Source organism: Macrobrachium rosenbergii, chromosome 55 (genome assembly GCF_040412425.1).
Source record: "Macrobrachium rosenbergii isolate ZJJX-2024 chromosome 55, ASM4041242v1, whole genome shotgun sequence".
NCBI classification, from domain to species: Eukaryota; Metazoa; Arthropoda; class Malacostraca; order Decapoda; family Palaemonidae; genus Macrobrachium; species Macrobrachium rosenbergii.
Window position 1 is genome coordinate 90224230 of NC_089795.1, and position 27500 is coordinate 90251729.

Consider the following 27500-nt stretch of genomic DNA (forward strand, 5'->3'; position numbering starts at 1 on the left):
TCTCTCTCTCTCTCTCTTTAATTGCTCGCTTAACTGTGCGCCAGAGTCCCTTTTATTTATACACACATACACACACACACATATGTATGTGATGTGTGTGTATCAACAAAAAGAGAGGCAAGAGAGAGAGAGAGAGAGAGAGAGAGAGAGAGAGAGAGAGAGAGAGAGAGAGAGAGAGAGAGAGAGAGACTATAAGAGCTAGGTAGGAGCGAAAGGTTACACCTATTTGTAGAAAGCTATTCTTCCATAATGAAATCGGTCTGTCCTTTATAGCAGCATTTGCTTTTTTTTTCAGTTTTCGTTTGGTTTTGTCTCGTTTTATATCGTTTCTGAGTGAAATACTTAGCTTTGGTTTATCGATCGTAGTAGTCTCTCTCTCTTTCTCTCTCTCTCTTTTTTTTCTTTGATTTCTCTGGCCATGTGAGTCAATTGAGATCGTGTTTCCCTTTTTTTTTTTTAATTTCTCGTTAGTATTAGTAGGTTTTAAATTCAATATTATAGGTAATTGGTTATATATATGTATGTATGTAAATAGATAAATAGATAAATATATATATATATACTGTATATATATATATATATCTGTCTATATATATATATATATATATATATATATATATATATATATATTATATATATATATATATATATATATCTATTTATCTATCTATCTACCTACATATATATAGATGGATAGATAGATAGACAGATAGATAGATACTAGGCAGGCAGAACTGTACCTCAAAAAAAGTATAATAATGTAATTGAGAAACTTCAGTTTGAACTTTGAAACTTAGTGTAAGAATTGAGATTCATTCCATGTTTCTCCTCACTTGTAAGGTCTTACTATACAACAGATGAATTTCTTTTAAAGAGATTATATTTAAGTTTACTTTTGATAATTCTAAAATAAAAATCGAGATTCTGTTATGGCACCACGAAAAAGTTGAGGACCATTTCCACTGCCATAATTGCATAATTGTATATTTCGTCACTGAAGTCTTCAGAAATATCTACCACTATCATCAGTATTTCTATAATCTGGCAGTAAACCTATTTCTTGAATACACTTCACTGAAACACATAATATTTCATTTAAATGATTTTTCAGACTGTCATTTCTAGCAAAAAAATTTTAAAATATTAAAATGAATAATAGAATATTAATGTTAAAATATTACTGATTTTCCAAACTGTCAATTCTAGCACAAAATGTTAAAATATTAAAATTAATATTGAAATATTAATATTAAAATATTGCTGATTTTCCAAACTGTCACTTCTAGCAAAATATTATTAAAATATTGAAATGAATATTAAAATATTAATGTTAAAATATTACTGATTTTTCAAACTGTCACTTCTAGAAAGATGATAATGTTAAAATTAATATTAAAATATTAATATTAAAATATTACTGATTTTCCAAATGTCACCTGTAGCAAAAATTATTAAAATATTACTGTTATATACACTAAAGTCAAATTATTGCCAAACTGTCACCTAGCAACAAATAAAAATATTAAAATATTAAAACTAATATTACAAATTATTTAAAATTACTATTAAAATATTAATATTAAAATATTACTGATTTTCCAAACTGTCACCTCCAGCAACAAATATTAAAATATGACTGTTTTATACCCTTGTATAGAATCACCTTATTGCCAGCCTACCATTAATTAAAATATTAAAATTACCATTAAAATATTGAAATTACTATTAGAATATTGATATTAAAATATTACTGATTTTACAAACTGTCACTTCTAGCAAAAATTATTGAAACATGACTGTTACTTCTAGCAAAAAACTTATTTTTCTTACACTTTTGGAAGTGGACAGGAATGGACGAAATCAGCCTCGCACAGAGATCAGTGTTGACTGCTTTCCATGCAACTTTGATGGCAGCGAAAAGTTTTACAGGAGTTGACACGTCAACGATCTGCAATTGCTGATTTATGATGGCCCACAGGTTCTCAATTGGTGAGAGATCTGGGGAATTAGGTGGCCAGTCTTCAATGAACTCTACCCCACAATCCTTTCACCACCCTTTTATCAATGTACGGCAGGCAGCCCCGTCTGGCTGGTAAATAATACAACCCGTCTTGGTAAAACTATCTTCCAAATAGAGGTTTAAGAGGGTGTAATAATCTGCTGATTCACCCTGGTATTTTTCTCGAATACCAAGAGATCCCACCAAACCCCATACACCCCACACCGTAACACTCGGAGGAAATTTCTCCCTTGGCCTAAAAAACTTGGGGTCTAATTTGTTTGCTGTACAACTGCGCCAAACTTTGGAAAAAGTGCCATCAGATCAATAAATAGTTCCTTCATCACTGAAGCACACTCGCTGCCACTCACCTACATCCCATCCACCATGCTTTTTAACAAATTCTCCCTTTTCTTCAGGTGTGCTGGAGTTAACAATGGCTTCTTCGGTGCCACAACATTCTTATAACCCAGTCTCTTGGATAAGTAATCTTGGATAGTCCTAACAGACGTCTCCCCAAGGAGCTGTGGGTTGCTCTCTTTAAATTTCCTGGCAGAATACGAAGGGTGAGCTTCTGCCTCCCTTTTAGGATCATTACGGGTTCTCTGACCCACTTTTAATGGCCCACCAGTCCCTTTTTTGTGCTCCGGTACATGGTTGCTGCCCTCTGCCTGGTACTTGGCAACAATGCGCTGCACTGTTCGTGGGCTCACATCAGTTTGTCTAACAATATCTTTAGTTTGTAAGCCTAATTTGTGACACTCAATCACTTTCACACGATCTTCAAACGCAGTATAAACTCCAGACATTATACAGACACTACAATTGGCCTCTTTACCGGAAAAAATTCACGTGAAACACGTAAAATTTGGCAGCAACTCAAGCGAGTTACACTTCACACTACCGTTGAAAGATACTGAGGGAATTGTCACGTACGCCCAGGCTATTAAGGAAGGGATAACGAGTTGACAACTAGCAAATTATTGGTTCACGATTTTTTCGTCAAGGGAAATATGAGGCATATGCGATTTTTGGAATAAAACTTAAGTATATCTTAGTTTAACCAGACCACTGATCTGATTAGCAGCTCTCCTGGGGCTGGCCCGAAGGATTAGACTTATTTTACGTGGCTAAGAACCGACTGGTTACCTAGCAACGGGACCTACAGCTTATTGTGGAATCAGAACCACATTCTGACGAGGAATGAATTTCTATCACCAGAAATAAATTCCTCTAATTCTTCATTGGCCGCTAGGAGACTCGAACGCTGGGCCAACAGCGTGCTAGCCGAGAGCTCTACCCACCCCTCCAATGAAGAATAAGACTTTCTGTGGGTACTGTATATACCCTTGTATAGGGCAACCCTTATTGCCAGGCTACCATTAATTAAGATATTAAAATTACTATTAGAATATTAATGTTAAAATATTACTGATTTTCCAAACTGTCACTTCTAGCAAAATATATTAAGATATGACTGTTATATACCCTTGTATAGAGCCACTCTTATTGCCAGCCTGCAATTAATTAAAATATTAAAATTACCATTAAAATATTGAAATTACTATTAGAATATTTATATTAAAATATTACTGATTTTCCAAACTGTCACTTCTAGCAAAAAATATTGAAATATGACTGTTGTAGGCCTATATACCCTTGTATAGGGTCACTCTTATTGCCAGCCTACCATTAATTAAAATATTAAAATTACCATTAAAATATTAAAATTACTATTAGAATAATATTAAAATATTACTAATTTTCCAATCTGTCACTTCCAGAAAAAAAGTATTAAAATATAACTGTTATATATACCCTTGTATAGAGTCACTCTTATTGCCAGCCTACCATTATCAAAATATTAAAATTACCATTAAAATATTAAAATTACTATTAACATATTAATATCAAAATATTACTGATTTTCCAAACTGTCACTTCTAGCAAAAAATATTAAAATATGACTGTTATATATGCCCTTGTACAGAGCCACTCTTATTGCCAGCCTTCCATTAAAATATTGGAATTAATATTAAAATATTAATATTAAAATATTACTGATTTTCCAAACTGTCACTTCCAGCAAAAAAGTATGAAAATATTGCTGTTATACATACCCTTGTATAGAGCCACTCTTATTGCCAACCTGCCATCAGAGAATCGCTTCATATAGCGTCAAGTGTCAGGGCTGATGCATTGTGCAATATGACATATGCCGGAATGCTACGATCAGTTTCAGAGACGGGACGCATTAGGCCACGGGAGGGGAGGGGCGGGAGAGGGGGAGTGTCAGACAGACATGCTTACAAACGAATGAACGAACACGCTTCGCCCATATATTCGCCCCAATTTTTGGGGGGGGAGAGGTCTCATGCCTTTGAGGAATGTGAAATGGGAGAATGTGTGTGTTTATATATATATATATATATATATATATATATATATATATATATATATATATATATATATATATGTCCATGGAGAATTTCCACGTTCCACTTTGCATTTGGAAGTCAGATGTCGGGTTCTAATGGTGAGAGAGAGAGAGAGAGAGAGAGAGAGAGAGAGAGAGAGAGAGAGAGAGAGAGAGAGAGAGAGAGAGAATTTTGAGACGTCAGGTCGTAACGGCTAGCGCTGAATATTTGATGTGGAATGAGAGTAATGTACAGGGAGATATTTCGAAACTGGAAAGAGGTTTTATACGCTAAAATATTTGTCAGTTGGCCACATGCAACTGAATATTTGATAAGGGGCTTACCAATACACTTAATTAACATTTACTGGTGTTGATAAATCTATTTATGTCGATAAATAAATATATATGTACTGATATTAGTCAAATGGTCAAGTAGAACAGAATATTTCCTATTTCCTATTCTTGCTATGCAGAATAGGAAAAAATTAACTTCAATGAAACTCTCAGTATAATTTAATGTTACTGAATCTACTAATGTTAATGAATGAATATATAAACTAATGTTCGTCAAATGGACACGAGGAACAGAATATTTAATAGTGACCTTAACATCTTCGCTATATAAAAAAAAAAACTTTGATGAAACTCCCAACACAAATTTAACATTCCGTCGCTAAGGGCCATGGGTCACAATGAGATCCAAGATGAAAAATAACAAATTACAGAGTAAAGGAAGAAGGAGGAATTAAAATAAACAGGGTGATGGTAACTTAGTGTAAATTAAATATGAAACATTTTTTTGGAGGTCGAAAATTTGAATATACTAATTTAGGAAAACTGGTATTTCCTTACCAAAATTTGAGAGAGAGAGAGAGAGAGAGAGAGAGAGAGAGAGAGAGAGAGAGAGAGAGAGAGAGAAGGGGTGACGTTTAGTTGGTTCTCTTACTAAATTGGTTGTTCGTCCATCAAGAGACCATAATTTCAATTGAATGTTTCAAGTACATTGTCATCAACAAAAGTCAGTTTCTAGAGAATTTTATTAGATACGCATTTGCACACGTGCTAGTAATTTGTAATATATATATATATATATATATATATATATATATATATATATATATATATATATATATATAAATATATAATATGTAATATATAATATATAATATATATATATATATATATATATATATATATATATATATATATATATATATATATATATATATATATATATATATATATATATATATATATACATATATATATATACACACACATGACTGTGTCAGTCTTCCATTGTGTTGTAATTGCATTAATGCCCACGCACGCAGAATGCAATTCCGGCAAAAGTAATATTTTCCTCATCAAAACCTGTCAGTCCAACATTAAAAATATCAGATACAGACATTCAAATACTGTACACATATCTATCACACATGACATTTCATTAACAGAAAAAAAAAAAAAAAGCTTTTAAAAGTAAATTGTATCCGAAGCAATTATTGCATTTATTGATAATGGCCTATGTAACTTATCCGGCATGTAAGAGAATACATAAAAATAAAGGTAAATATCATGTATTGTTATAGAAATAAAAGGTATTTACCGTATTGTTTCAAGAACAATGGAGAATGGTGGCCTGTGTTCTATGTTTACGAAATTGAATTTGACCTTGGAAAGTTGGTGAAAGAAAGGATTTTTTTTTTTTTTTTCTCAAACAAAACTAACAAACAGAATAACACAGTAGGTACTGTTCTGTCATAACCAGAGGAATGTCATAAATGAATTATTATTTGATTGTTATTATTAATTATTTCATAACGAGATATTTCTACTTTGAAGTCTTGTGCGAAGATTAAAAAGAATTCATCTGGAAATAAGTTTAAATTCTTTTTGTATTTCTTTTCCGTTTGTTAGTTTTCAATAGGTTTGTGATTTCAGAGTGTTACGAGAAGTGGGTATTGTGTGTCTTTTTCTTGTATTTATCGATTTTCTGTTTATTGCATTATCCCTGCTGTATTGTATTAACGACCCATTATATACTGATGTATCTGTTCTGATGGAATTTTGTCTTATTTCTTGGGAAGTTCACAAAGCCAACCATTTTATATCAGAATTTTTTTCCGGGCAGCGCCAGGTTGGTCACCTTATATATATATATATATATATATATATATATATATATATATATATATATATATATATATATATATATATATATATTATTGACCAACCTGGCGCTGCCCGGGAAAATTCTGAAGAACTCTGACAAATTTTCCTGTACCTCCTTGTACCGACTGTCCCTTTTATCCAAATATTACTGTGCTAACTGTCCCATTTATCCAGGTATTATTGTGCTGACTGCCCCTTTTATCCAAATATTACTGTGCTGACTGTCCCTTTTATCCAGGAATTACGATACTAGCTATCCCTTCTATCCAAACATCACTAAACCTAAACACAAACATTGATACAGAATTATCAATCACTGGAAAGAAAAGTATTTTCAATAATATATTTCTAAGGTATCGAGTACATGAAATGAGGTATGATGAACCTGTAGAGTTTATTTGCCACATAAGTTACAAAGGGAATGGGGGAAGGAGGATTGGGGGAGGGGAAGGGGAATGGGAAGGGGAAGGGGGTACGGGTTTGAAACCTACCTTAATATCTAAGCTGGGTCAAATGATGGCCAAGTGCCAAATTTTGTCTACATCAGTCAAGCAGTGCGGATTTCTATAGCGCACAAACAAATGGACAAACATACAAAGTAAAGTAAGTATACCTTAGTTTTACCAGACCACTGAGCTGATTAACAGCTCTCCAAACATACAAAACCCACATACAAAGTCACATACAAACATTCACTTTTATATATATATATATATATATATATATATATATATATATATATATATATATATATATATATATATATATATATATATATATATATATATATATATATATATATATATATATATATATATATATATATATATACATATATATATATATATATATATATATATATATATATATATATATATATATATATATATATCTATATATATATATATGTGTGTGTGTGTGTGTGTGTATGTGTATGTGTGTGTGATAACCTTACATTATACTTTACCCAAACTCAATTCAACTTTATTTCCTTCTACCCACACAAGTTATCTGAAGGGCAATCAGTAACATCACAATACTTCATTCGGTTTGAACTCATCTTTTACCACCCTGCAAGTGGTCTCTAAAGGGCATTGTACGTCACTAAATTCAACTCCATTACCTCCTACCTCCTACAGGTGGTTCCAAGGGGCATTGCACTTTACTAAATTCAGTTCCATTTCCTTCTACCCCGAACAGGTGGTCTCAGGGGCTGCTCTTCCACCAGGCGCTGGTGGACTGCGCGAGGGCAGCGATCCTCATACCCCTGGGGAAGTCGATCTACAGCTGCCACGCGGTGCCCAAGTGCTCTCTCGTGGAGACCGCCTTCCTGCTCCTGGTGACCGTTTCGACGATCAACATGTTGACAACGGTATTAAGTCAAGTAAAGGAAGAGTCTCTTAAGTCACGTAGGCAAAAAAAAAAAAAAAAAAACCTCGTAGATATGGCTGTGTTGTTGTAGCTTCGGCTTGTGGTGGGCCGCGGCTACTTGCTGGCGCTTGACCAAGCTCATCCTCAGTTTCACACATACACATACACACATACACACACACATACACACTCACTCACTCACTTTTATGGAAGAAAAACTTTGACGCTTTGCTGAGGATTAGGAATTTTTTTTTCCTCCCATTTTTACAAAGTCTATATCACATCAGAAGTGGGGATTATTGGGATTACAAACCCACTCCCCCCCTTAAAGATGGAGAGAATCTCTTTAGCTACATAGTAGTAGTTTTATTTTTCAATTTCATTCTCCCTCTCTTATTTTCTAACTCTCTCTTTTTTCACTCCCAGAAATTCTAAAGCAAAACTTTAAATGAAATGTGGACTAATATTTCTGTTTAATAATCGAACACTCGTATGATGCCATTGATGGCAAAATTATTTATGGACTGAGGATTCAAAGAATAGAGCCCCTGACTTTGACATAAAGCATCCACAAAGCATTTTTTAAAATTAATATAATACAGTTCACTGAAGACTTATCATACCACCCATAAACTGAAAGTTATTGGCTTTCGAAATTTTAGGAATAAAATATCTATGATTGTCTGTCATTCATGTTAATGTATATTGAAAAATTGTGATTTTTTTCTAAAATACCAAAATAAAGTCATTACAGATTCACCCAGGGAATTAAAATCTGGTCAGCCATTTTTTTTTGGGGGGGGGATGACAAATTTTTTCTGAGTTCTAAAAACCTTTGTGGATTGCTCACATGGACCAACGAAATTTTTCCACATGAGAATTTAGATCAGAATTGAATGATTTGTTGTGAATAATCGAAGAATTTATGTGAATTAAAATAAAAAAAGAAAATAGAAGGTAATTAAAAGCAAAAAAAAAAAAACAATGTAATTACAAGTTAGAAAAAAGAAAAATGGAAGGTAATTACAAGTAAGAAAGAAGAAAAATAGAAGGTAACTACAATTAAGAAAAATAAATAGAAGGTAATTACAGTTAAGGAAAAAGAAAAATAGAAAGTAATTACAAGTAAGAAAAAAGAAAAATAGAAGGTAATTACAAGCAAGAAAAACGAAAAATAGAAGGTAATTAAATGAGAGAAAAAATAGAAGGTAAATACAAGAAAAAAAAGGTAATTACAATTAAGTAAAAAGAAAAATAGAAGTTAATTACAAGCAATAAAAAAGAAAAATAGAAGATAATTACAAGCAAGAAAAAAGAGAAATAGAAGGTAATTACAAGCAAGAAGGGTAAATGAAGATTTTCGTGGGAATTGAAATGGAAAGAGAAAACAAAATAGGAGATAATAACAAATTTAGAAGGTTAAATGAAATTTGGTTGGTTTTTTGGTGAACAGACACTTGCTATATCTAGGGCTAATTAGGTAATAATGGAAAATAAGAGAAGAAAAATTTAAACATGCAATAAATGATTCCCGCTGGGAGATTGTTACGTGTTTTCAGGAAAGATATTTAAAACATTTAAATAGTGTGGATATAAATACAGAGACCTAAAAACCACAGATGTGTATTTTATATATATATATATATATATATATATATATATATATATATATATATATATATATATATATATATATATATATATAGAATCAACAACGATCAATTAACTCCAAGCCGTGCATTCCAGGTAAATATATAATTTTTACAGAGTATATCTAGCCAAACATTTAAATTATTTAAACGAGGACTCTGAAGTTCAAACAGCTTCGTCAAATGCGACCCCCCCACAAAAAAAAAATAAAAAATATAAACATTCTTTCAAAGCTGAGATATCATTAGCAAACGACAAAGCAAACATGCCGTTTGGTGGATTCTGTTTACCTGCTTCTCAAGTCTAAGCCACGTGGCTTCTATTTTTAGATATGTTTCTAGAATGAATGATATTTTCGTAAGGTTCCTGTGATGTGTTCGAGTACCCAGCCGGAATATTTAAATTTACTGTTTTGCATTTTCTATATTTTTTTTAATTTTAGGAGTGGGAAAATATAAATTTTAGAAATACATTTCTAGAATGAATAATATTTTCGTAAGGTTCCTGTGATGTGTTCGAGTACCCAGCTGGAATATTTAAATTTACTGTTTTGCATTTTCTATGTTTTTTTTAATTTTAGGAGTGGGAAAATATAAATTTTAGAGTACATTTCTAGAGTTAATAATATTTTCGTAAGGTTCCCGTGATGTATTCAAGTACTCAGCTGGAATATTTAAATTTAATGCTTTGCATTTTTTGTATTTTTCAATTTTAGTCGTGGGAAAATATAATTTTAAAAAACAAAACATCTTTCTAGCATCAATAATATTTTCGTAAGGTTCCTGTGATGTGTTTAAGTACAAGCTGGAATACATTTAAAGTGGATGTTTTGCATTTTCGATATTTTTCAATTTTAGGAGTGGGAAAATAAATTTAAAAAACATATTTCTAGAATCAATACTATTTTCGTAAGGTCCTGCAATGTTTTCGAGTACACAGCTGGAATACTTAAATTTGCTGTTTTGCAATTTCTGTATTTTTTAATTTTAGGAGCGGCAAAATATAAGTATTATGAGTTTAGTAAACATGTTTTGCACTGAGTATCCGCAATGGAAGAACTTTAAAAAAGTTCTTATTTAGATAAACTGTAATTCCTGTTTACCAAAAGGTCGAGACAATTTGTAATAGGATGAATCTTTTGATGGCCTCAGCTGCTGTAATACTGATGAAATGTAAATGAATTTACACCACTGATTTATTGGATATTAATAAATTTATAAGTGTTGCATAAATCAACAACAAAATATTACTGAAAGGATGATTAGATGTCAATCTTTTTTCGAAGGAATTTATTAATCTTCTTTATTAGTTGAGATATTCAAACAAAACGAAAAAAATTGTTTTGAAATGAACTTGAAGCACGCTTTCATTAACGATTGTACAGGCACATACACAGACAAACACACAAGCACACGCACATACACGCACACACACACACACACACACACATATATATATATATATATATATATATATATATATATATATATATATATATATACATATATATATATAAATATATATATAATATATATATACATATTATATATATATTATATTTTTATATATATATATATATATATACATATATATTTATAATATATATATATATATAATATATATATATATATATATATATATATATATATATATATATATATATATATATATATATATATATATATATATATATACATATAGTCACCGTAATGTTCTACATTTTCAGTAACACGAGATTTAAATTTCTTGTTTTTATCACCCTTATTTTATCACACACAAATGCACACTTCCTCGGACACAATCGTGCAATTACATTATAATGAAGAAACAATAGGCTAATTTTCTAGCCCCAATATATATATATATATATATATATATATATATATATATATATATATTTTTTTTTTTTTTTTTGAAGGCGAGAGAAACCAAACTCTTATTAATTTTCCAGTTAAAAATGATCTCCCCCAGGGTTTTATAATCCCACTGAGTAGCATCAGTGCAGATGAATCTCTACCCTTGGCCACTGAGATGTTTGGTTGTTGAATCTGTGTGGTTCTGTAGGTATGAGTTAATCTTTTAATAAAAATTCCAGCGAATTTGAGCTTTCTAGTTAAATAGTTATTTAGTTAGGTAAACATTTTTGTTCAGGCGTTTGCTAAGATCCCAGTTGAAGAAGACTGTGAGGTTTCAAAAAATTAAAATCCCTGATAAATGAAGAAGAAAAATCTAATTTGATAATAAAGTATCTTTTAAATAAGGTAGAATATAAAAGATATGAATTCAGCGTCTTAAAAAACCTCAGTTTCAAATTACTACGTTTAAAAATATATGAATTGAAGAAGAGAATTCCTAATAGAAAAAATAAGTATCTTTTACTAAAAAATAAAATAAAGATGGATAAAACAATATATGTCTATTTGCCCCTGCAGAAAAAATAAGACGACACAAACTAAAAAAAAATCTGAGAAAACCCGCATTTATTTTATCAGCAGAGGAATAACGACGGGAAATTTTATTTAAAAATCAATTAAACCAAATAGACTATTCTCCATGTTATACAAAATACTAGAGTAAGGAAAAAATAGAATAAAGTTCTGACAATTAAGTGAATTTCAAGGTTTATATTTATCTATCATTCGTGCATAACTGACGTTACATTTTTTATATTGAAATATGAATTTAAAAAATAGGAAAATAGAAAAAATGCAAGAACTGCTAAAAAGGGAATTAAAGTTTAAAGCTGTATAATTATTATCGACCATGCGTGCATAACTAATTCTACATTTTTTATATTGAAATATGAATTTTAAAAAATAGGAAAATAGAAATGAAAAAATGGAAGAACTGCTAAAACGCGAATTGCAGAGTTTTTACGGATCTTAAAACCGCGTGAGAAAGATTCATTTATTATTTGATGCCAGCGAACTCTGATGGCATAGCCCCCACCTGTGACCCTCATAAACCCTGATGATAAGAAGAGCGAAAGCAGGTGCTTTCTGTCTCTGTCTCTCTCTCTCTCTCTCTCTCTCTCTCTCTCTCTATTCTTCTCTCTTTATTCTTCCTTCTTTTTTCATTCCCAGGCAACGCCCGAGGGACTGAGAAAATGAACTGGCTGCCTGTCCTATTTTTTTTTTTTATTCTTCTTTAAGCGTGTTTGAACTTTACCTATTTTTTTTTACAGTGTTAAAATGGCCGTTTTATTTCCTCGATTTAACATTCATATTATTATATATTGTTATTACTCGTGGTTGTGGTTTCGTATTAATCTAGTTTCATTTTTACTTTTCTTTCTCCTGTCAACAGTTTTATTTTTTGTAGCCTGTCATTATGTTTATCATTTGTACTTGCAACAGCATAAAAACAAATATATGGATTCACACACACACACACACACACACACACACACACACGCACAAACATTATATATATATATATATATATATATATATATATATATATATATATATATATATATATATATATATATATATATATATATATATACATACACAGTATATATATATATGTATATATACTATGTATATAAATATATATATATATATATATATATATATATATATATATATATATATATATATATATATATATATATATATATATATATTCTCGACCCTCCATCTCATCACAAATATTTAAATACGACCATCAAAGGGTGTCAGTTTATCTTTTTTTTTTTTATTTAATTTTGTATGCAAATCTAATTCCAGTATCCCCTGCTATTTCATAACGATTTATACTCCACGCATAATAATTATTATTAACATCTTAGCCTTCATCAAATGTGTGGCTGGGAGTCGCTTATCAATTTTGATTTTTGTTTTTCTCGCTTACTCTTTTTTTTTTTCCTCTTCCGTAATCAAGTTAAATTCTGTTGACGATTTTGTTTGGTCCTTCGCATTCGTTGGCTTAATTTATGGTCTTATCTCTCTCTCTCTCTCTCTCTCTCTCTCTCTCTCTCTCTCTCTCTCTCTCTCTCTCTCTCCTCTCTCAATTTCCCCCTCTCTCTCCCCTCTTTCTCTCCCTCAATCTCTCTCTCGCTCTCTTTCTCTCCCTCAATCTCTCTCTCTCCTCTTTCCCTCCCTCCCCCTCTCCCTCTCTCTCTCTCTCTCTCTCTCCTCTCTCTCTCTCTCTCTCTCTCTCTCTCTCTCTCTCTCTCTCTCTCTCTCAACATATCATCAGGAACTTTATAACTTTCCCAGGGTTTATATAACAAATATTAATCATTCCAGTCCAGTATAAAACCTGGTATGAACTTTTCCAATGAAGTTTGCATAGTAGGCATTAACCTCAATTTTCTCTTAGCCATCAAACACGCATTAAGTTAACCAATTGGTTACTATCTTCTTGACAAAACCCCGCTGGAATTATTATTTAATATTTTGAATATTGTTCGGTTTAGGGCCACTCTTTATTTGACTGTTTTTACGAATAATTCTGGAGATTGTTGTAACTCTCTAGAAGCAGAACTCAGTGTTCAGGAAAATGATATTTGAAATCAGAGTTACCGAAATATTTTGACGATAGGAATTGCATTATGGGAAGACCAGAAAACGAACGACAGCTCTACTCTAAACAACCTATTTATCCTAAATCAGTTGACAAAAAATAAAACAAGCAAATAACAAAAAAATATATCAGCGATTGCAGAAAACACAATATACCCATCTGAACAACGAATTCCAAAAACCATGTGGAAAATTATATTAAAAAAACCATGACTAATATTTTCACATATAATGTCTAAAAATAAATTCCATTCTCCTTCACATGCTTTTTAGCTGTTTCCTCTTATTCTGTGTTTATTGAGAAGAAATCAAAGATTTGCCCAGTCCCGCAAAAGAGATTCGACTTGATAAGTGCTTCCACGTCTCGCGGCAGTGATCTTATGATTGAAATAAAAAAGGAATTTGTTTTAGAATCTAATTATTAATGAAGACAAATATATCAGCTTTTATTCTTTTGATGTACGAACTTATTTTTAATAGACATATACTTTTTTGTTTGCGAAGTAAAGCTGATAAATCATACATAATCCTTTCTAATGTTTATAAGAAAATTTTTATCACTTTTCGCTATAAATGATTTTGCTTGCTCTATATATTCATTTTTTAATGAAACTGGAATCGGGTTAAACGAAAGAAAAATGTCTACGGGGAGATATATGCATATATGTATTTATGTATGTATGCACAGTATGTCTATATAATTAAGCATACATACATTTATTTATACGGATATATATATATATATATATATATATATATATATATATATATATATACATATACATATATATATGTATATATATATATATACATATATATATATATATATATATACATACATACATACATACATACATACATACCCACATACACATACGCATACCACGTGGAAGCACTGTCAAAAAAAAAAAAAAAAAGTCGCAATCTTCTTTCCCCCGGGGTTGAAAACATCTGGGCACCATCTTTGATAACCGGACGGAGACCCCCACCTTTGTCTTCTTGGGCATCTCCGGCAGGTGTTGAACGACGCGCCCCTTTTACCCGAGGACTCCGACCAGAAGCAAATGCCCCTCCTGATGGAGTCGCCCCAGTGTGTTCTATTCGGCACCTTCATGATATGGTTCGCCTCCATCACGATAAATTTAGGTCCCACGTTTCTCTCGGGGGCGCTCGCGGCAAATATTGATGAGGTGAGTGAGAGGGGAATTACTTTGAGTGAGAGGGGAATTACTTTTAAGGAGAGGAATTCTGTTGCCATTGGAATGAAAAGGATTTTGAATCTTATGTTTAATTTTAGTAATTATTTTATTGAGAATTTTTTTCGGATTTTTTTATATCTTTGCTATGTTAAGACCTTGCAATTCTTTGGTATAATTTAATGGTCATTAACCTTTGGGAATTGCTTTTGATTGAAAGGAATTCTGTTATTGAAATGAAAAGGATTTTGAATCCTTTGTTTTAATTTTAGTAATAATTTTCCTGAGAATTTTTCAGATTTTTTTTCATATCTTTGCTATGTTAAGACCTTGCAATTCTTTGGTTTGATTTAATGGTCATTAACCTTTGGGAATTGCTTTTGATTGAAAGGAATTCTGTTATTGAAATGAAAAGGATTTTGAATCCTTTGTTTAATTTTAGTAAGAAGTTAAGTGAGAATTTTTTTCAGATTTTTTCATATCTTTGCTATGTTAAGACCTTCAATTTTTTGGTGTTAATTTAATGGCCATTAACCTTTGGGAATTACTTTTGATTGAAAGGAATTCTGTTACTGAAATGAAAAGGATATTTAATCTTATGTTTAATTTTAGTAAGAAGTTAACTGAGAATTTTTTCAGATTTTTTCATATATTTGCTATGTTAAGACCTTTCAATTCTTTGGTTTTAATTTAATGGCCATTAACCTTTGGGAATTACTATTAAGGAAAGGAATTCTGTTACCGTTGAAATGAATTTTAATCGTTTTGTTTAATTTTAATGATAAATTGACTGAGAATTTTTTCATACTTTTTCATATCTTCGCCGTGTGAAAGCTTTTAATTTTTTCATCTAATTTTGATGGTAAATTAACCAGAATTTTTTACAATATAGAAAATTGCTTACCTATGTTATGTAAAGGCTTTTAATTCTTGCGTTTGATTCATTGATAAATTACATGGGAATTTTTCCATATTAGAGGTCATTTACCTTTGGTGTGTAAAGGAATTTAATTCTTTTGCTTCATTTCGCCCATAAATGAACTAATTTTGCTGCATCCAATTGATTTTCATATTTCGTCGTGAATTGAAACCATTCTTATCCCAACTTTCACATCCACAATTGATCCCTGATCCCTTTTCCTGCCGAGAGAGAGAGAGAGAGAGAGAGAGAGAGAGAGAGAGAGAGAGAGAGAGAGCAGAGAGAGAGATTCCTGAACAGCAGAAGCACCAATATGCAGCAAATGTTTAGCCTTGCTGTCGAACTTCTCCAAAGTTCCAGAGGTCCTCCTTTATTCCTCACACCTTTGGACTGTGGAACAGCCTTCCTACTGAGAATGTCGTGTAATTGGAACTTCTTCAGAAGTTCAAGCGAAGCTGCAATGCACTGCTGCCCTAGTGCTATTCTCCTTGCCCTTCAATACTTGTTATTTATTTGTTAATTTATTAATTAAGTTTTTCTTTTTTTAATAAGTGAGTGTTATCTCTTCTTTCTGTATTTCCATTCATCTCCTCTTACTTCTTCCTAATGAACGCCGTAGTATTCTACTGTAGGTCCCAAATGCTAAATAAACCAGTTGGTTCTAAGCCACGTAAATATTTTTGGGAAGTCTAATCCTTCAAGTCAGCCCCTTGGTGGGCTTGTTCCAGGAGAGCTGTTAATCAGCTCAGTGGTCTGGTAAAACTAAGGTGTACTTAATAATAATTTTTTTAATAATGGAAGCTTAATTGAATTTCAAGTCAGTGGCCCCTTTGGTGATCTTGTTCCATATGGATGGGTTTCATCTTCTGCATAATAATAATAATAATAATAATAATAATAATAATAATAATAATAATAATAATAATAATAATAATAATAATAATAATAATAATAATTGGAAGCTTGAATTTCAAGTAAATGGCCCCTTCGGTGGGCTTGTTCCATATGAATAGGTTTCATCTTCTGAATAATAATAATAATAATAATAATAATAATAATAATAATAATAATAATAATAACTGAAGTCAGTGGCCCCTTTCGTGGGCTTGTTCCATATGAATAGGTTTCATCTTCTGAATAATAATAATAATAATAATAATAATAATAATAATAATAATAATAATAATAATAATAATAATAATAATTCACGGTCCTGTTCAATAGATTCCGGTCACCTTTCAATGGAGAATGATACTCCTGCCCCTTTGCATATCCGCTCTCATCAACTAAATTCCGTCTATCAATGCTTAATGGCCACCAGCAGTCCCGACTCGCAATTGTTCCACCTCTCCCGAATTCTGGACCCCAGACATGTCACCTTTAATGCTTTTGAAGTGCCGCTCCTTGCATTCGCCTTCATGCATTCATATTTCCCTTAAACACCTGTGTGGGGGTGTGAGAGGGAATTTTATGTTTACCTGTTGATTGGTTTAGCTTTGTAAGTGGTTCGTTCTTGTTAATTGCTGGTTATTTTTATTTTTTTTGTCATATGAGGGCGTTCAGTTATATGACGGATTGCTTTTGAAGATTGCCAGGGTTATAGGACAGTAGGGTTGAGGTGATACGTGAGTTTGAATAATAATAATAATAATAATAATGATAATAATAATAATAATAATAATAATAATAATAATAATAATAACAGATATATAACTGTGGATTTGTTTCTCCATTTCATGCTACTATTAGTATTTTTTACTTAATAATAATAATAATAATAATAATAATAATAATAATAATAATAATAATAATAATAATAATAATAATAATAATAATAATACACTTATTGCTGGTCTTTGATATGGCACGGTAATCAGAGGTCAGAGGTTAAACCCAAGTGGGGATTTCCAAGTGACATTGCCTAATAATAATAATAATAATAATAATAATAATAATAATAATAATAATAATAATAATAATAATAATAATAATAATAATAATAATTATAATAATAGTTTGACACAACTCAAAGATGACCCATAATTACTTTGTTCCTAATGTATTCTATAATTATTAGCATGAGCGATTTATTTCTTATCGTTTTATGAACCAGCCCTATTGTTTTTGAAGTCGTTGCAAAGAATACTCTACTTTTTCTAAACCTAAGCAAATATTTCATAAACAGTAACTGCTTACATTAAACAGTTTCTTTTTTTGTCGATAAATCTTCCCATTCTACATTTCTCATTATTTATCTTGAATTAATCTTTATTTTTAATTTAATTTATCTTTGATTTAATTTATTATCTTATCTTCCCATTCCAGGTATCGTATAACCACTTACTTAACCATTTAAATCACTTAACTTCCCCAGTTTCCCTAAAGCCACTGATCTTCCTTCTAATTTTCCCGTGACCTCTTACCATTCCCCTGGTTCACTGATATTACCAGGCCCTATGATCTTCCCACCACTTATTCTTCTGTGCACTGATCTCCCAACAATATCCCAGGTCCTCTGTCAACCTTTCTCTTTTCCTCAGTCCCAGGATCTTCCCACAAGTTCTCCATGTCCACTGATGTTCCCACAAATTCTCCATGTCCACTGATGTTCCCAGGTCCTCTGATATTTGCTCTATTTACTCCAGGTACGCTGATCTTCCCAAAGCTTCCCAGGTCCTTTGGCCTTCCATCCATTTTCCCAGGTACACTGATCTTCCCACATTCTTCCTGGTCCACTTATATTCCCAGGCCCTCTGGCCTTTTCTCCATTTATCCTAGTAACCTGATCTTCCCACAATCTTCCAGATCCTCTACCAACCCCTCTCTTTCCCTCAATGCTAAGATCTTCCCTCTATTAATTGCCTATAAGCTGATCTTCCTTCTAATTTTCCCAGGTACACCGATCTTCCCATGGCCTCTGATCCTCACCTCTAATCTTTCCAGGTCTTCTGATTCTCCCTCTAATTTCCCCAGGTCCTCTGCCAATTCCTCTCTTTCCCTTAACCCCAAGATCTCCCCTCCACCCCTCCCAGTAAACTAATCCTCCCACAAATCTTCCAGGTCCTCAGAGGACACTGATCCAGGTACACTGATCTTCCCACAGCTTCCCAGGTCCCCTGACCTTCCCACTTATTCTGGTAACTTGATATTCACTCTATCTTCCAGGTCCACTTATACTCCAAGGTCCTCTAATCTTCCCTCTAATTTTCCCAGTCTCCCAGGCCCCTTTCTGACAGCTAATCTTCCCCCATTAATCCCCAGCACACTAATCCTCCCAAAACTCTTCCAGGTGCACAACGCGCCCTCGTGTCCACTGATAACGGGTCCTTTGCGCCACTACGTCCTGAACGTCCTGTGGATCCTGACGAATGTCCTGGTCATCATGCTCACCATCTTCCACCTGTATAAGCTGTACAGGGATCTGTCCAACTCATCCTTAGAGGCCGTCAGGATCGCCTCGCTAGTTACCACGATGATCAGCGTCACGCAGCCGCAGAATTCAGGTGAGTGGGTGGGGTGGGAGGTTTGGAAAGTGGAGTGGAAAGTAGGAGGAAAAAGTAGTAGGAGTGGTGGGAAAATAGAAAGTTGTAGTAGAAAGTGGAGTAGGAAGTAGGAGGAGAAAGGAGTAGGAGTGTTGGTGGAAAATAGAAAGTTGGAGTAGAAAGTGGAGTAGGAAGTAGGAGGAGAAAGTAGTAGGAGTGGTGGTGGAAAATAGAAAGTTGGAGTAGAAAGTGGAGTAGGAAGTAGGAGGAGAAAGTAGTAGGAGTGGTGGTGGAAAATAGAAAGTTGTAGTAGGAAGTGAAGTAGGAAGTAGGAGGAGAAAGTAGTAGGAGTGGTGGTGGAAAATAGAAAGTTGTAGTAGGAAGTGAAGTAGGAAGTAGGAGGAGAAAGTAGGAGTGGTGGTGGTGGTGGGGAAGTGAAAATAGAAAGTTGGAGTGGTGGTGGAAAATGAGTAGAAGTGAAGTAGGAAGTAGGAGGAGAAAGTAGTAGGAGTGGTGGTGGAAAGTAGAAAGTTGGAGTAGGAAGTGAAGTAGAAAGTAGTAGGATAAAGTAGAAAGCGGTAATAGTGGGAAGTAGAAAGTAATAGTAGAAAGAGTAAAGTAGTGGTGTAAAGTAGGAATGGAAAGTACAAAGTAGTTGCAGTAGTAGTGGAAGCTAGAAAGTATTTGTAGTGGAAAGTAGAAAGTAGTAGCGGAAAGTAGTAGTACTAGTGGAGAGTAGAAAGTGGTAGTAGAAAGTAGAAAGTAGTAGTTGAAAGTAGAAAGTAGTAGTTGAAATTAGGAAATGGTAGTTGAAAGTAAAAAGTAATATTAGTAGAGAGTAGAAAGCAGTAGAAAGTAGAAAGAAGTAGCAACAGAAAGTAGAAAGCAGTAGAAAGTAGAAAGTAGCAATTGTAGAAAGTAGCAGAGGGGCGTTGGAGGGGAAATCAGTAGTGTTTCTCATTTTCGTGATCTATGGGGCTGGTGTGTTTCATTTTGCCTTATTTTTCGTTAGGAATCAGTTGAGTTATCTCTCTCTCTCTCTCTCTCTCTCTCTCTCTCTCTCTCTCTCTCTCTCTCTCTCCTACATCAAGGGCAATTAAGTTACGAAACAGATACCATTTATCGATGTCAAAAGTTAACTGGCCTTGCCCAATTTCTCTGCCCTAAAAGTAAGGTCAATTTTTTTTATTTCACACTGTATTTGAAAACCAGTTTCATTACTCTCTCTCTCTCTCTCTCTCTCTCTCTCTCTCTCTCTCTCTCTCTCTCTCTCTCTCTCTCTCTCAACACCTTTCTAAGTTTCTTCCTAAATAAGTAAGGCGACAATTTTCCCTTCAAAATATCCCTGTTTGTCAAAACAGCCACATTATTACCAATAAAAGTCGTGAATCTTTCTCTCTCTCTCTCTCTCTCTCTCTCTCTCTCTCTCTCTCTCTCTCTCTCTCTCTCTCTCTCTCTCTCTCTCTTTTAACGCCTTCCCAAATTCCTTGTTCTCAAGGTAAGGCAATAATTTACCCTGCAAAATACCTGTGTATATAAAAACATCCACTTAGCCATAAAAGTCAAGAGTCTCTCTCTCTCTCTCTCTCTCTCAAACTCCTATACAGTTCAATTTATAATCTACAATATCGAAGACAAAATATAATTATATAATCCACCATGAAAAGTAAGGACAGAAAAAACTTATAAAGATAAAATAAATTGTACAAGCAATAATTCTCCTTAACTCTCCATCATGGCCGCTCTCTGCCAATTTATCCCTCGTTCACGAGAGCATTTACAAACCCCCACTCGAAGCCCGGAACTCCTGTGCTTCATAAAGCAAGCAATCGATAGCAAACACGAAAGCATCTGAATGCAAACACGAATGAACAACGAGTTTACATATTTGATGGACAGCCGCGGTTGCAATTAAGGCTGATCTTCAGACCAGCTCTCGGCTTTCCGTTCTCATGAGAGCCTTACTGAACGCGCCGAGTGGGGAGGTACACGAGAGGAAGTTTGGTGTTTCATTTTTTAATTTTTCTCTTTATCTCTTTTTGAGGCTTTTGCTTTCATTGAAAATAATAATTTTATGCTCCATCATAATTATAGATATTCTTAATTGTATATATTTGATGATGAAATGGCGTATTATACTTTGTCATTTATTAATTACAGTTTTAATTTTGTTTATATACGCACATTTCAACTAGTGCTAATTGAACTTATTTTAAAAATATCATATTCATCCTCATTCAAAAGATAGCAATTTAATATAAATACTTAATTCTGAACAACACGTCATCTAGAAACAGCATTTTCTGAAAGTAACCTATTTCTAAAATTGGAATCCAAAGAAATTCTGATAAAAACAGAAAAAAACATCAAACCTATTACCAGGTAATGTAGTCAACGAATTCCAGTTTCCCAGGTTTTCAGTTTACGGCTGGAATTCAACTTCAAATCTAAAAAAAATATTCCTAATTCTTCAAATCCTTTTAATAAATCATTCTGACAAAAATAATAGATGAATTCCAGTTTTCCAGTTTACGGCTGGAATTCAAATGTAGTCAGTGAATTCCAGTTTTCCAGTTTTCGACTGGAATTCAAAGGTAGTCAGTGAATTTCAGTTTTCCAGTTTTCGACTGGAATTCAATGTAGTCAGTGAATTCCAGCTTTCCAGTTTCGACTGGAATTCAAATGTTAATGAATTCTTGTTTTCCAGTTTACAACTGGAACTCAAACGTAGTCAATGAATTCTAGTTTTCCAGTTTTCGACTGGAATTCAAACGTAGTCAGTGAATTCCAGTTTTCGACTGGAATTGAACTGTAGTCAATGAATTCCAGTTTTTCAGTTAACGACTGGAATTCATATGTAGTCAGCGAATTCCACTTTTCCAGTTTTCTACTGGAATTCAAATGTAGTCAATAAATTGCAGTTTTCCAGTTTACGACTGGAATTCAACTTCGAATCTAAAAGAAAAAAAATTCTAATTCATTAAATCCTTCCTTTTCCCAAATCAGTCCTCGAGTATTTATTGCATAGCAACAGCGCAGAAGAGGCTTAGGGGAGGATTAATTTCATCCATTCCCATTCCTTTTATTTCGGGAATCTCAAAGCGAGGATTAAATCCTGCGAAAAAAATCCTACGGCTTCATTAAGATTACCGGAGCTGCAACTCTCGGAAAATGGACCTCATAAAGTTCATTGGTCTGGAGTGGAAAAAGAAGAAGAAGAAGAAGAAGAAGAAGAAGAAGAAGAAGAAGAAGAAGAAGAAGAAGAAGAAGAAGAAGAAAGGGAGAGGAGAAGAGGAGGGAGAGAATAATTTTCTTAATCTTTTTTCTCTTTTTCTTTCTTTCTTAAGAGATTGTGATTGTAAAATGTAGCTGGATTTAGCTGATTGTTTTATGCTTGGTCTATTTGTACTTCCTTTTTGTAACATAATTTGTATGTAATATATATATATATATATATATATATATATATATATATATATATATATATATATATATATATATATATATATATATATATATATATATATATATATATATATATATATATATATATATATATATATATATATATATATATATATATATATATATATATATATATATATATATATATATGGGTTTTCCATGTTTTTTCTAAACTTGCTTTATCTTCCATTTTCTTGTATTCCTTTGTTTTTCTGTCATGAAACAGTTTATATAGAACACTGTGTTTCTGGTCATACAAAGTGTTGTCGCATATTTCAACTTTACTGCCGAACAGGAGTACATTTATAAATTTTAAATTAATAATACATTGGCATCACGAATTTCTGATAAATAATAAAGCCATTAAATCAAAAATCAAGATAAGAATTGAACATTTCTTTATTCCTCACACCGCTGGACTGTGGAACGGATTCCCTGAGGATGTCGGGGAATTGGAACTTCAGAAGTTCAAGCGAAGATGCAATGCATTACTACCCTAATACAATTCCCCTTGTATTTTAATAATTTACTTACATATTTTTCTGTTTATTTATCAATTTGTTAGTTTATTTTTTCTTTTTTTAATAAGTGACATCTTTCTGTATTTCCCATTACTTTCTCTCACTTCTTTCTAATGAACGACATATTTTTGGGAAGCTTGAATTTCAAGTCAGTGGCCCCTTTGGTGGGCTTGTTCCATACGAATAGGGTTCATCTTCTGAATAATAACGACAATAACCTGGCGTCTAAGATGAAATGGCATTAAGAACAATTCGAAGAAGGATAAAAAATAAAAAACCAAAATGATAAACCCCAAAAAACAAAAACAACCTCTAGGTCCACTGAAACAAGCTTAGAAGATTCTTCCTAGAAATAGGTATGTAAATGAACCCATTAGCCTACAGTAGACGAAGCGATGTTTCAACCCAAACCCCACAAAACCGTCTCCTCTCTTTAATGCGGTGTACTGACCGTAGGGGAAAAAATAAATATACTCGGAGATAAAACTGGTTTCTAAAATGCCAGGGTTCAGCCCTTTGATGCATTTGAGCCTACTTCTCTCTCTCTCTCTCTCTCTCTCTCTCTCTCTCTCTCTCTCTCTCTCTCCCTCCTCAAAGGGAAAAGAAAAAGTGTTCATTTATTTCTCTCTTCCTGGAAGGAGAATTAACTTCCTGAGTTCTGTCTGTCTGTCTGTCTCTTCTTTTATCGTCTCCCTTCTCTCTCTCTCTCTCTCTCTCTCTCTCTCTCTCTCTCTCTCTCTCTCTCTCTCTCTTTCTCTAAAAAGTGTTGCTGCAGAGAAAGATTACTGTATATGGCGTTTTTCCTAAGTCAGGCTCTCTCTCTCTCTCTCTCTCTCTCTCTCTCTCTCTCTCTCTCTCTCTCTCTCTCTCTCAAAAGTATTGATAAAGAAGATCATATGGTCTTTTTCCTGGGTCAAGATCTCTTTCTCTCTCTCTCTCTCTCTCTCTCTCTCTCTCTCTCTGTAAAAAGTATAGATGGAAAGAAAATTCATTTGGCTTGTTACCTACAGTGTATAACTTAAGAGGGGCACCGCAGGCAGTAATAAAGATTCTCTCTCTCTCTCTCTCTCTCTCTCTCTCTCTCTCTCTCTCTCTCTCTCTCTCTCTCTCTCCTCTTATGAAATTCCTACCACTTCTCTCGCCCCCCACCGTAACAACTAGGAATCAAACTATTTCAGAACAATTCCTCATTAATTATTATTTTTTCAAACATCCCCTCTCCCTTCCTCCATGTTCCGTAGATCCCTCTACAGCTACAGAACTACGGTGACTCTGTATTTTTGTATCTCGTCGTTTTTTAAAGACCAAACATATCATCCATCTTCCTGTTTCAAACTTCTAACATTGGCCCTTTCGAAAGTTTCATCTTGACATGTCACCAAAACATTATCTTTTTGTTTATCAGTTTTGTCCTTGTGGCTGTAAATTGTAATTTCCTGTTACTGTAGTTTCTCCTGTAGGTGGGTAGCGCCGTCAGTGCGCCTCACTTGGTGTACTGTAGGCATTTACTTAAGGTTCTTTGCTGCGGGCCTTCGGCCATTGGCTGCAGCCCCCTTTCATTTCTTTTACCGTATCTCCGTTCATATTCCCTACCTTCCATCTTGCTATCCACCCTCTCCTGACAAAATGTTTCACAGTGCAACTGCTTTGAGGTTTTCCTCCTGTTACACCTTTCAAACTTTTTACCTCAATTTCCCTTTCAGCGCTGAATGACCTCAGAGGTCCCAGTGCTTGGGCTTTGGCCTAAATTCTGTATTCAGTTCTATTCTACAGTACAGTGTCACTTCGGATGCAGTTTGTAAATATTATTGTTTCTTATCAATGTCTGCTATCAATACGAGTACAGTACGTCCCTTATTTTTTAGCATTGCACCATACTTAATATTTTGAACAGTTTTGAGTCAGTAAAAAAAATCCCATTTCCCTATAGTTATATGACGGACATATTTAGCAAACAACATGCTCCCTGTGCAAGTCTGCTGTCAATAGATTTATTAATTTATGAATTAAAATTCCCTCATACATTAGACAGTTGGCCTGGACACTCACAGGTCAGTGGTTCAAATCTCCAAAGTGGGTTTTGTCTTTATCATGGGTTATGATGTGAAATTGAAGTCTTTAGCCAATAAGCAGTTCACGGTTCTGTATCAATCTTATAGAGATTAATAAACTAAATTTTGTGCCTTATTTAAGATGTGGATTTTGCTAGGTAAGTGGAGGAACCATAATAGATTATTATTATTATTATTATTATTATTATTATTATTATTATTATTATTATTATTATTATTATTATTATTATTATTATTATTATTATTATTATTATTATTATTATTATTATTATTATTATTATTATTATTATTATTATTATCCCTATTCTTATGGAACAAGAAGCCCACCAAAGGGGCCACTGACTTGAAATTCAAGCTTCCAAAGAATATGGTGCTCATTAGGAAGGAATAGAAGGTAAAAGAAAATACAGAAAGAAAAGACCTCACTTATTAAAAAAAAAATTAATAAATAGATAAAAATTAAGGTGTATAAAAAGAAATTCGTGCTCAATACCTGCTTGAATCGAAACCTTAACCTTTCACGTTCCTTCCACAGACCCAGAGGCTCGCGAACACCGTCAGGTCAACAGCTACATCAGCAGGATGGAAAGGGAGGGCGTGGAGAGGGTCAAAATGTTCGTGGTGGTCACGGTCGCTTACGTCGTGTTTTGGGGTCCACTGTTCCTCGTCACGCTTCTGACGCCGTCTGGGGGAAAGACGGGGCTCAGTCATGAGGTCAGTTCATGTTTTTGGCTACAGAGTTGATGTTGAATTGTGCCATTCTCTTGTGACAACCGTGGCAGGGTGTAGACCCATCGTTTATGAACTGTGGGTCTACACCTGCCATTCTTTATGACAACTGTGGCAGGGTTTAGACCCATCGTTTATGAACTGTGGGTCTACACCTGCCATTCTTTATGACAACTCTGGCAGGGTGTAGACCCATTGTTTATGAACTGTGGATTACACCTGCCGTTCTCTTATGACACTTGTGGCAGGTGTAGATTTACAGTTTATAAACAATGACGAAACGCAAGCGACCACAGTTGTACACTTGTCAGGCAAAAGTGAGGCCATCTGTAAAGTGATCACAGGTGTAAGCCTGTTGTTTACAGCTGATAGCACCGTGAAAGTGATCACAGATGCAGGCCTATAACCCTTAAGTTATTCTATTTTGACAGTAGCACAGGTGTAGACCTGCAGTTTTTAGGTGTACATCTGTAATGCAGAAGTGATGCTATTTGTAATGTGAGCACAGGTATAGGCCCGAGGTCCCTAAATTAAGCTATCAAGACAGCAGCACAGTTGTATGGCTGTAGTTCATATGTGATACCATAAGGAAAGTAAGAACAGGTGTAGGTCTGAGTTCCCTAAGTTATACTAACATGACAGTAGTACAGGTGTAGACCCGTACTCTGTAGCTTATACCATCATGAAAGTAATTACAGGTGTAGACCTGCATTCCTTAAGCTATTCTATTATGACAGTAGCACAGGTGTAGAGCTATAGTTCATAAGTATAGCTATCATGTAAGTGATAACAGGTGCAGGACTGTCATCCATTAGTTATTCTGTTATGACAGTAGCACAGGTGTAGTAACTGTTGTCCATGGATGATACCATACAGCTGTTGTCTACAGCTGATTCCATCGTTGCATTAATGGCAGGTGCATGTCTGTAGTCTTTAAGTTATGCTATCACAACAGTAGCACAGAGAGAGAGAG

The 27500-nt window shown here is 33.5% G+C and overlaps 1 protein-coding gene across 12 annotated transcripts in view; it reads left to right on the top strand.

Moving 5' to 3' along the window:
* LOC136835641 (uncharacterized) overlaps positions 1 to 27500 on the top strand; it is a 296026-nt gene that overhangs the window by 221753 nt on the left and 46773 nt on the right. For 11 of the 12 annotated variants that reach the window (XM_067099447.1, XM_067099456.1, XM_067099446.1 and 8 more), the window contains 4 exons: positions 7794 to 7977; positions 15160 to 15333; positions 19548 to 19761; positions 26334 to 26512. In XM_067099447.1, coding sequence (XP_066955548.1) covers positions 7794 to 7977; positions 15160 to 15333; positions 19548 to 19761; positions 26334 to 26512 — 751 coding nt within the window. The remainder of the gene's footprint in view (positions 1 to 7793; positions 7978 to 15159; positions 15334 to 19547; positions 19762 to 26333; positions 26513 to 27500) is intronic. The other variant, XM_067099448.1, reaches the window with a different exon arrangement.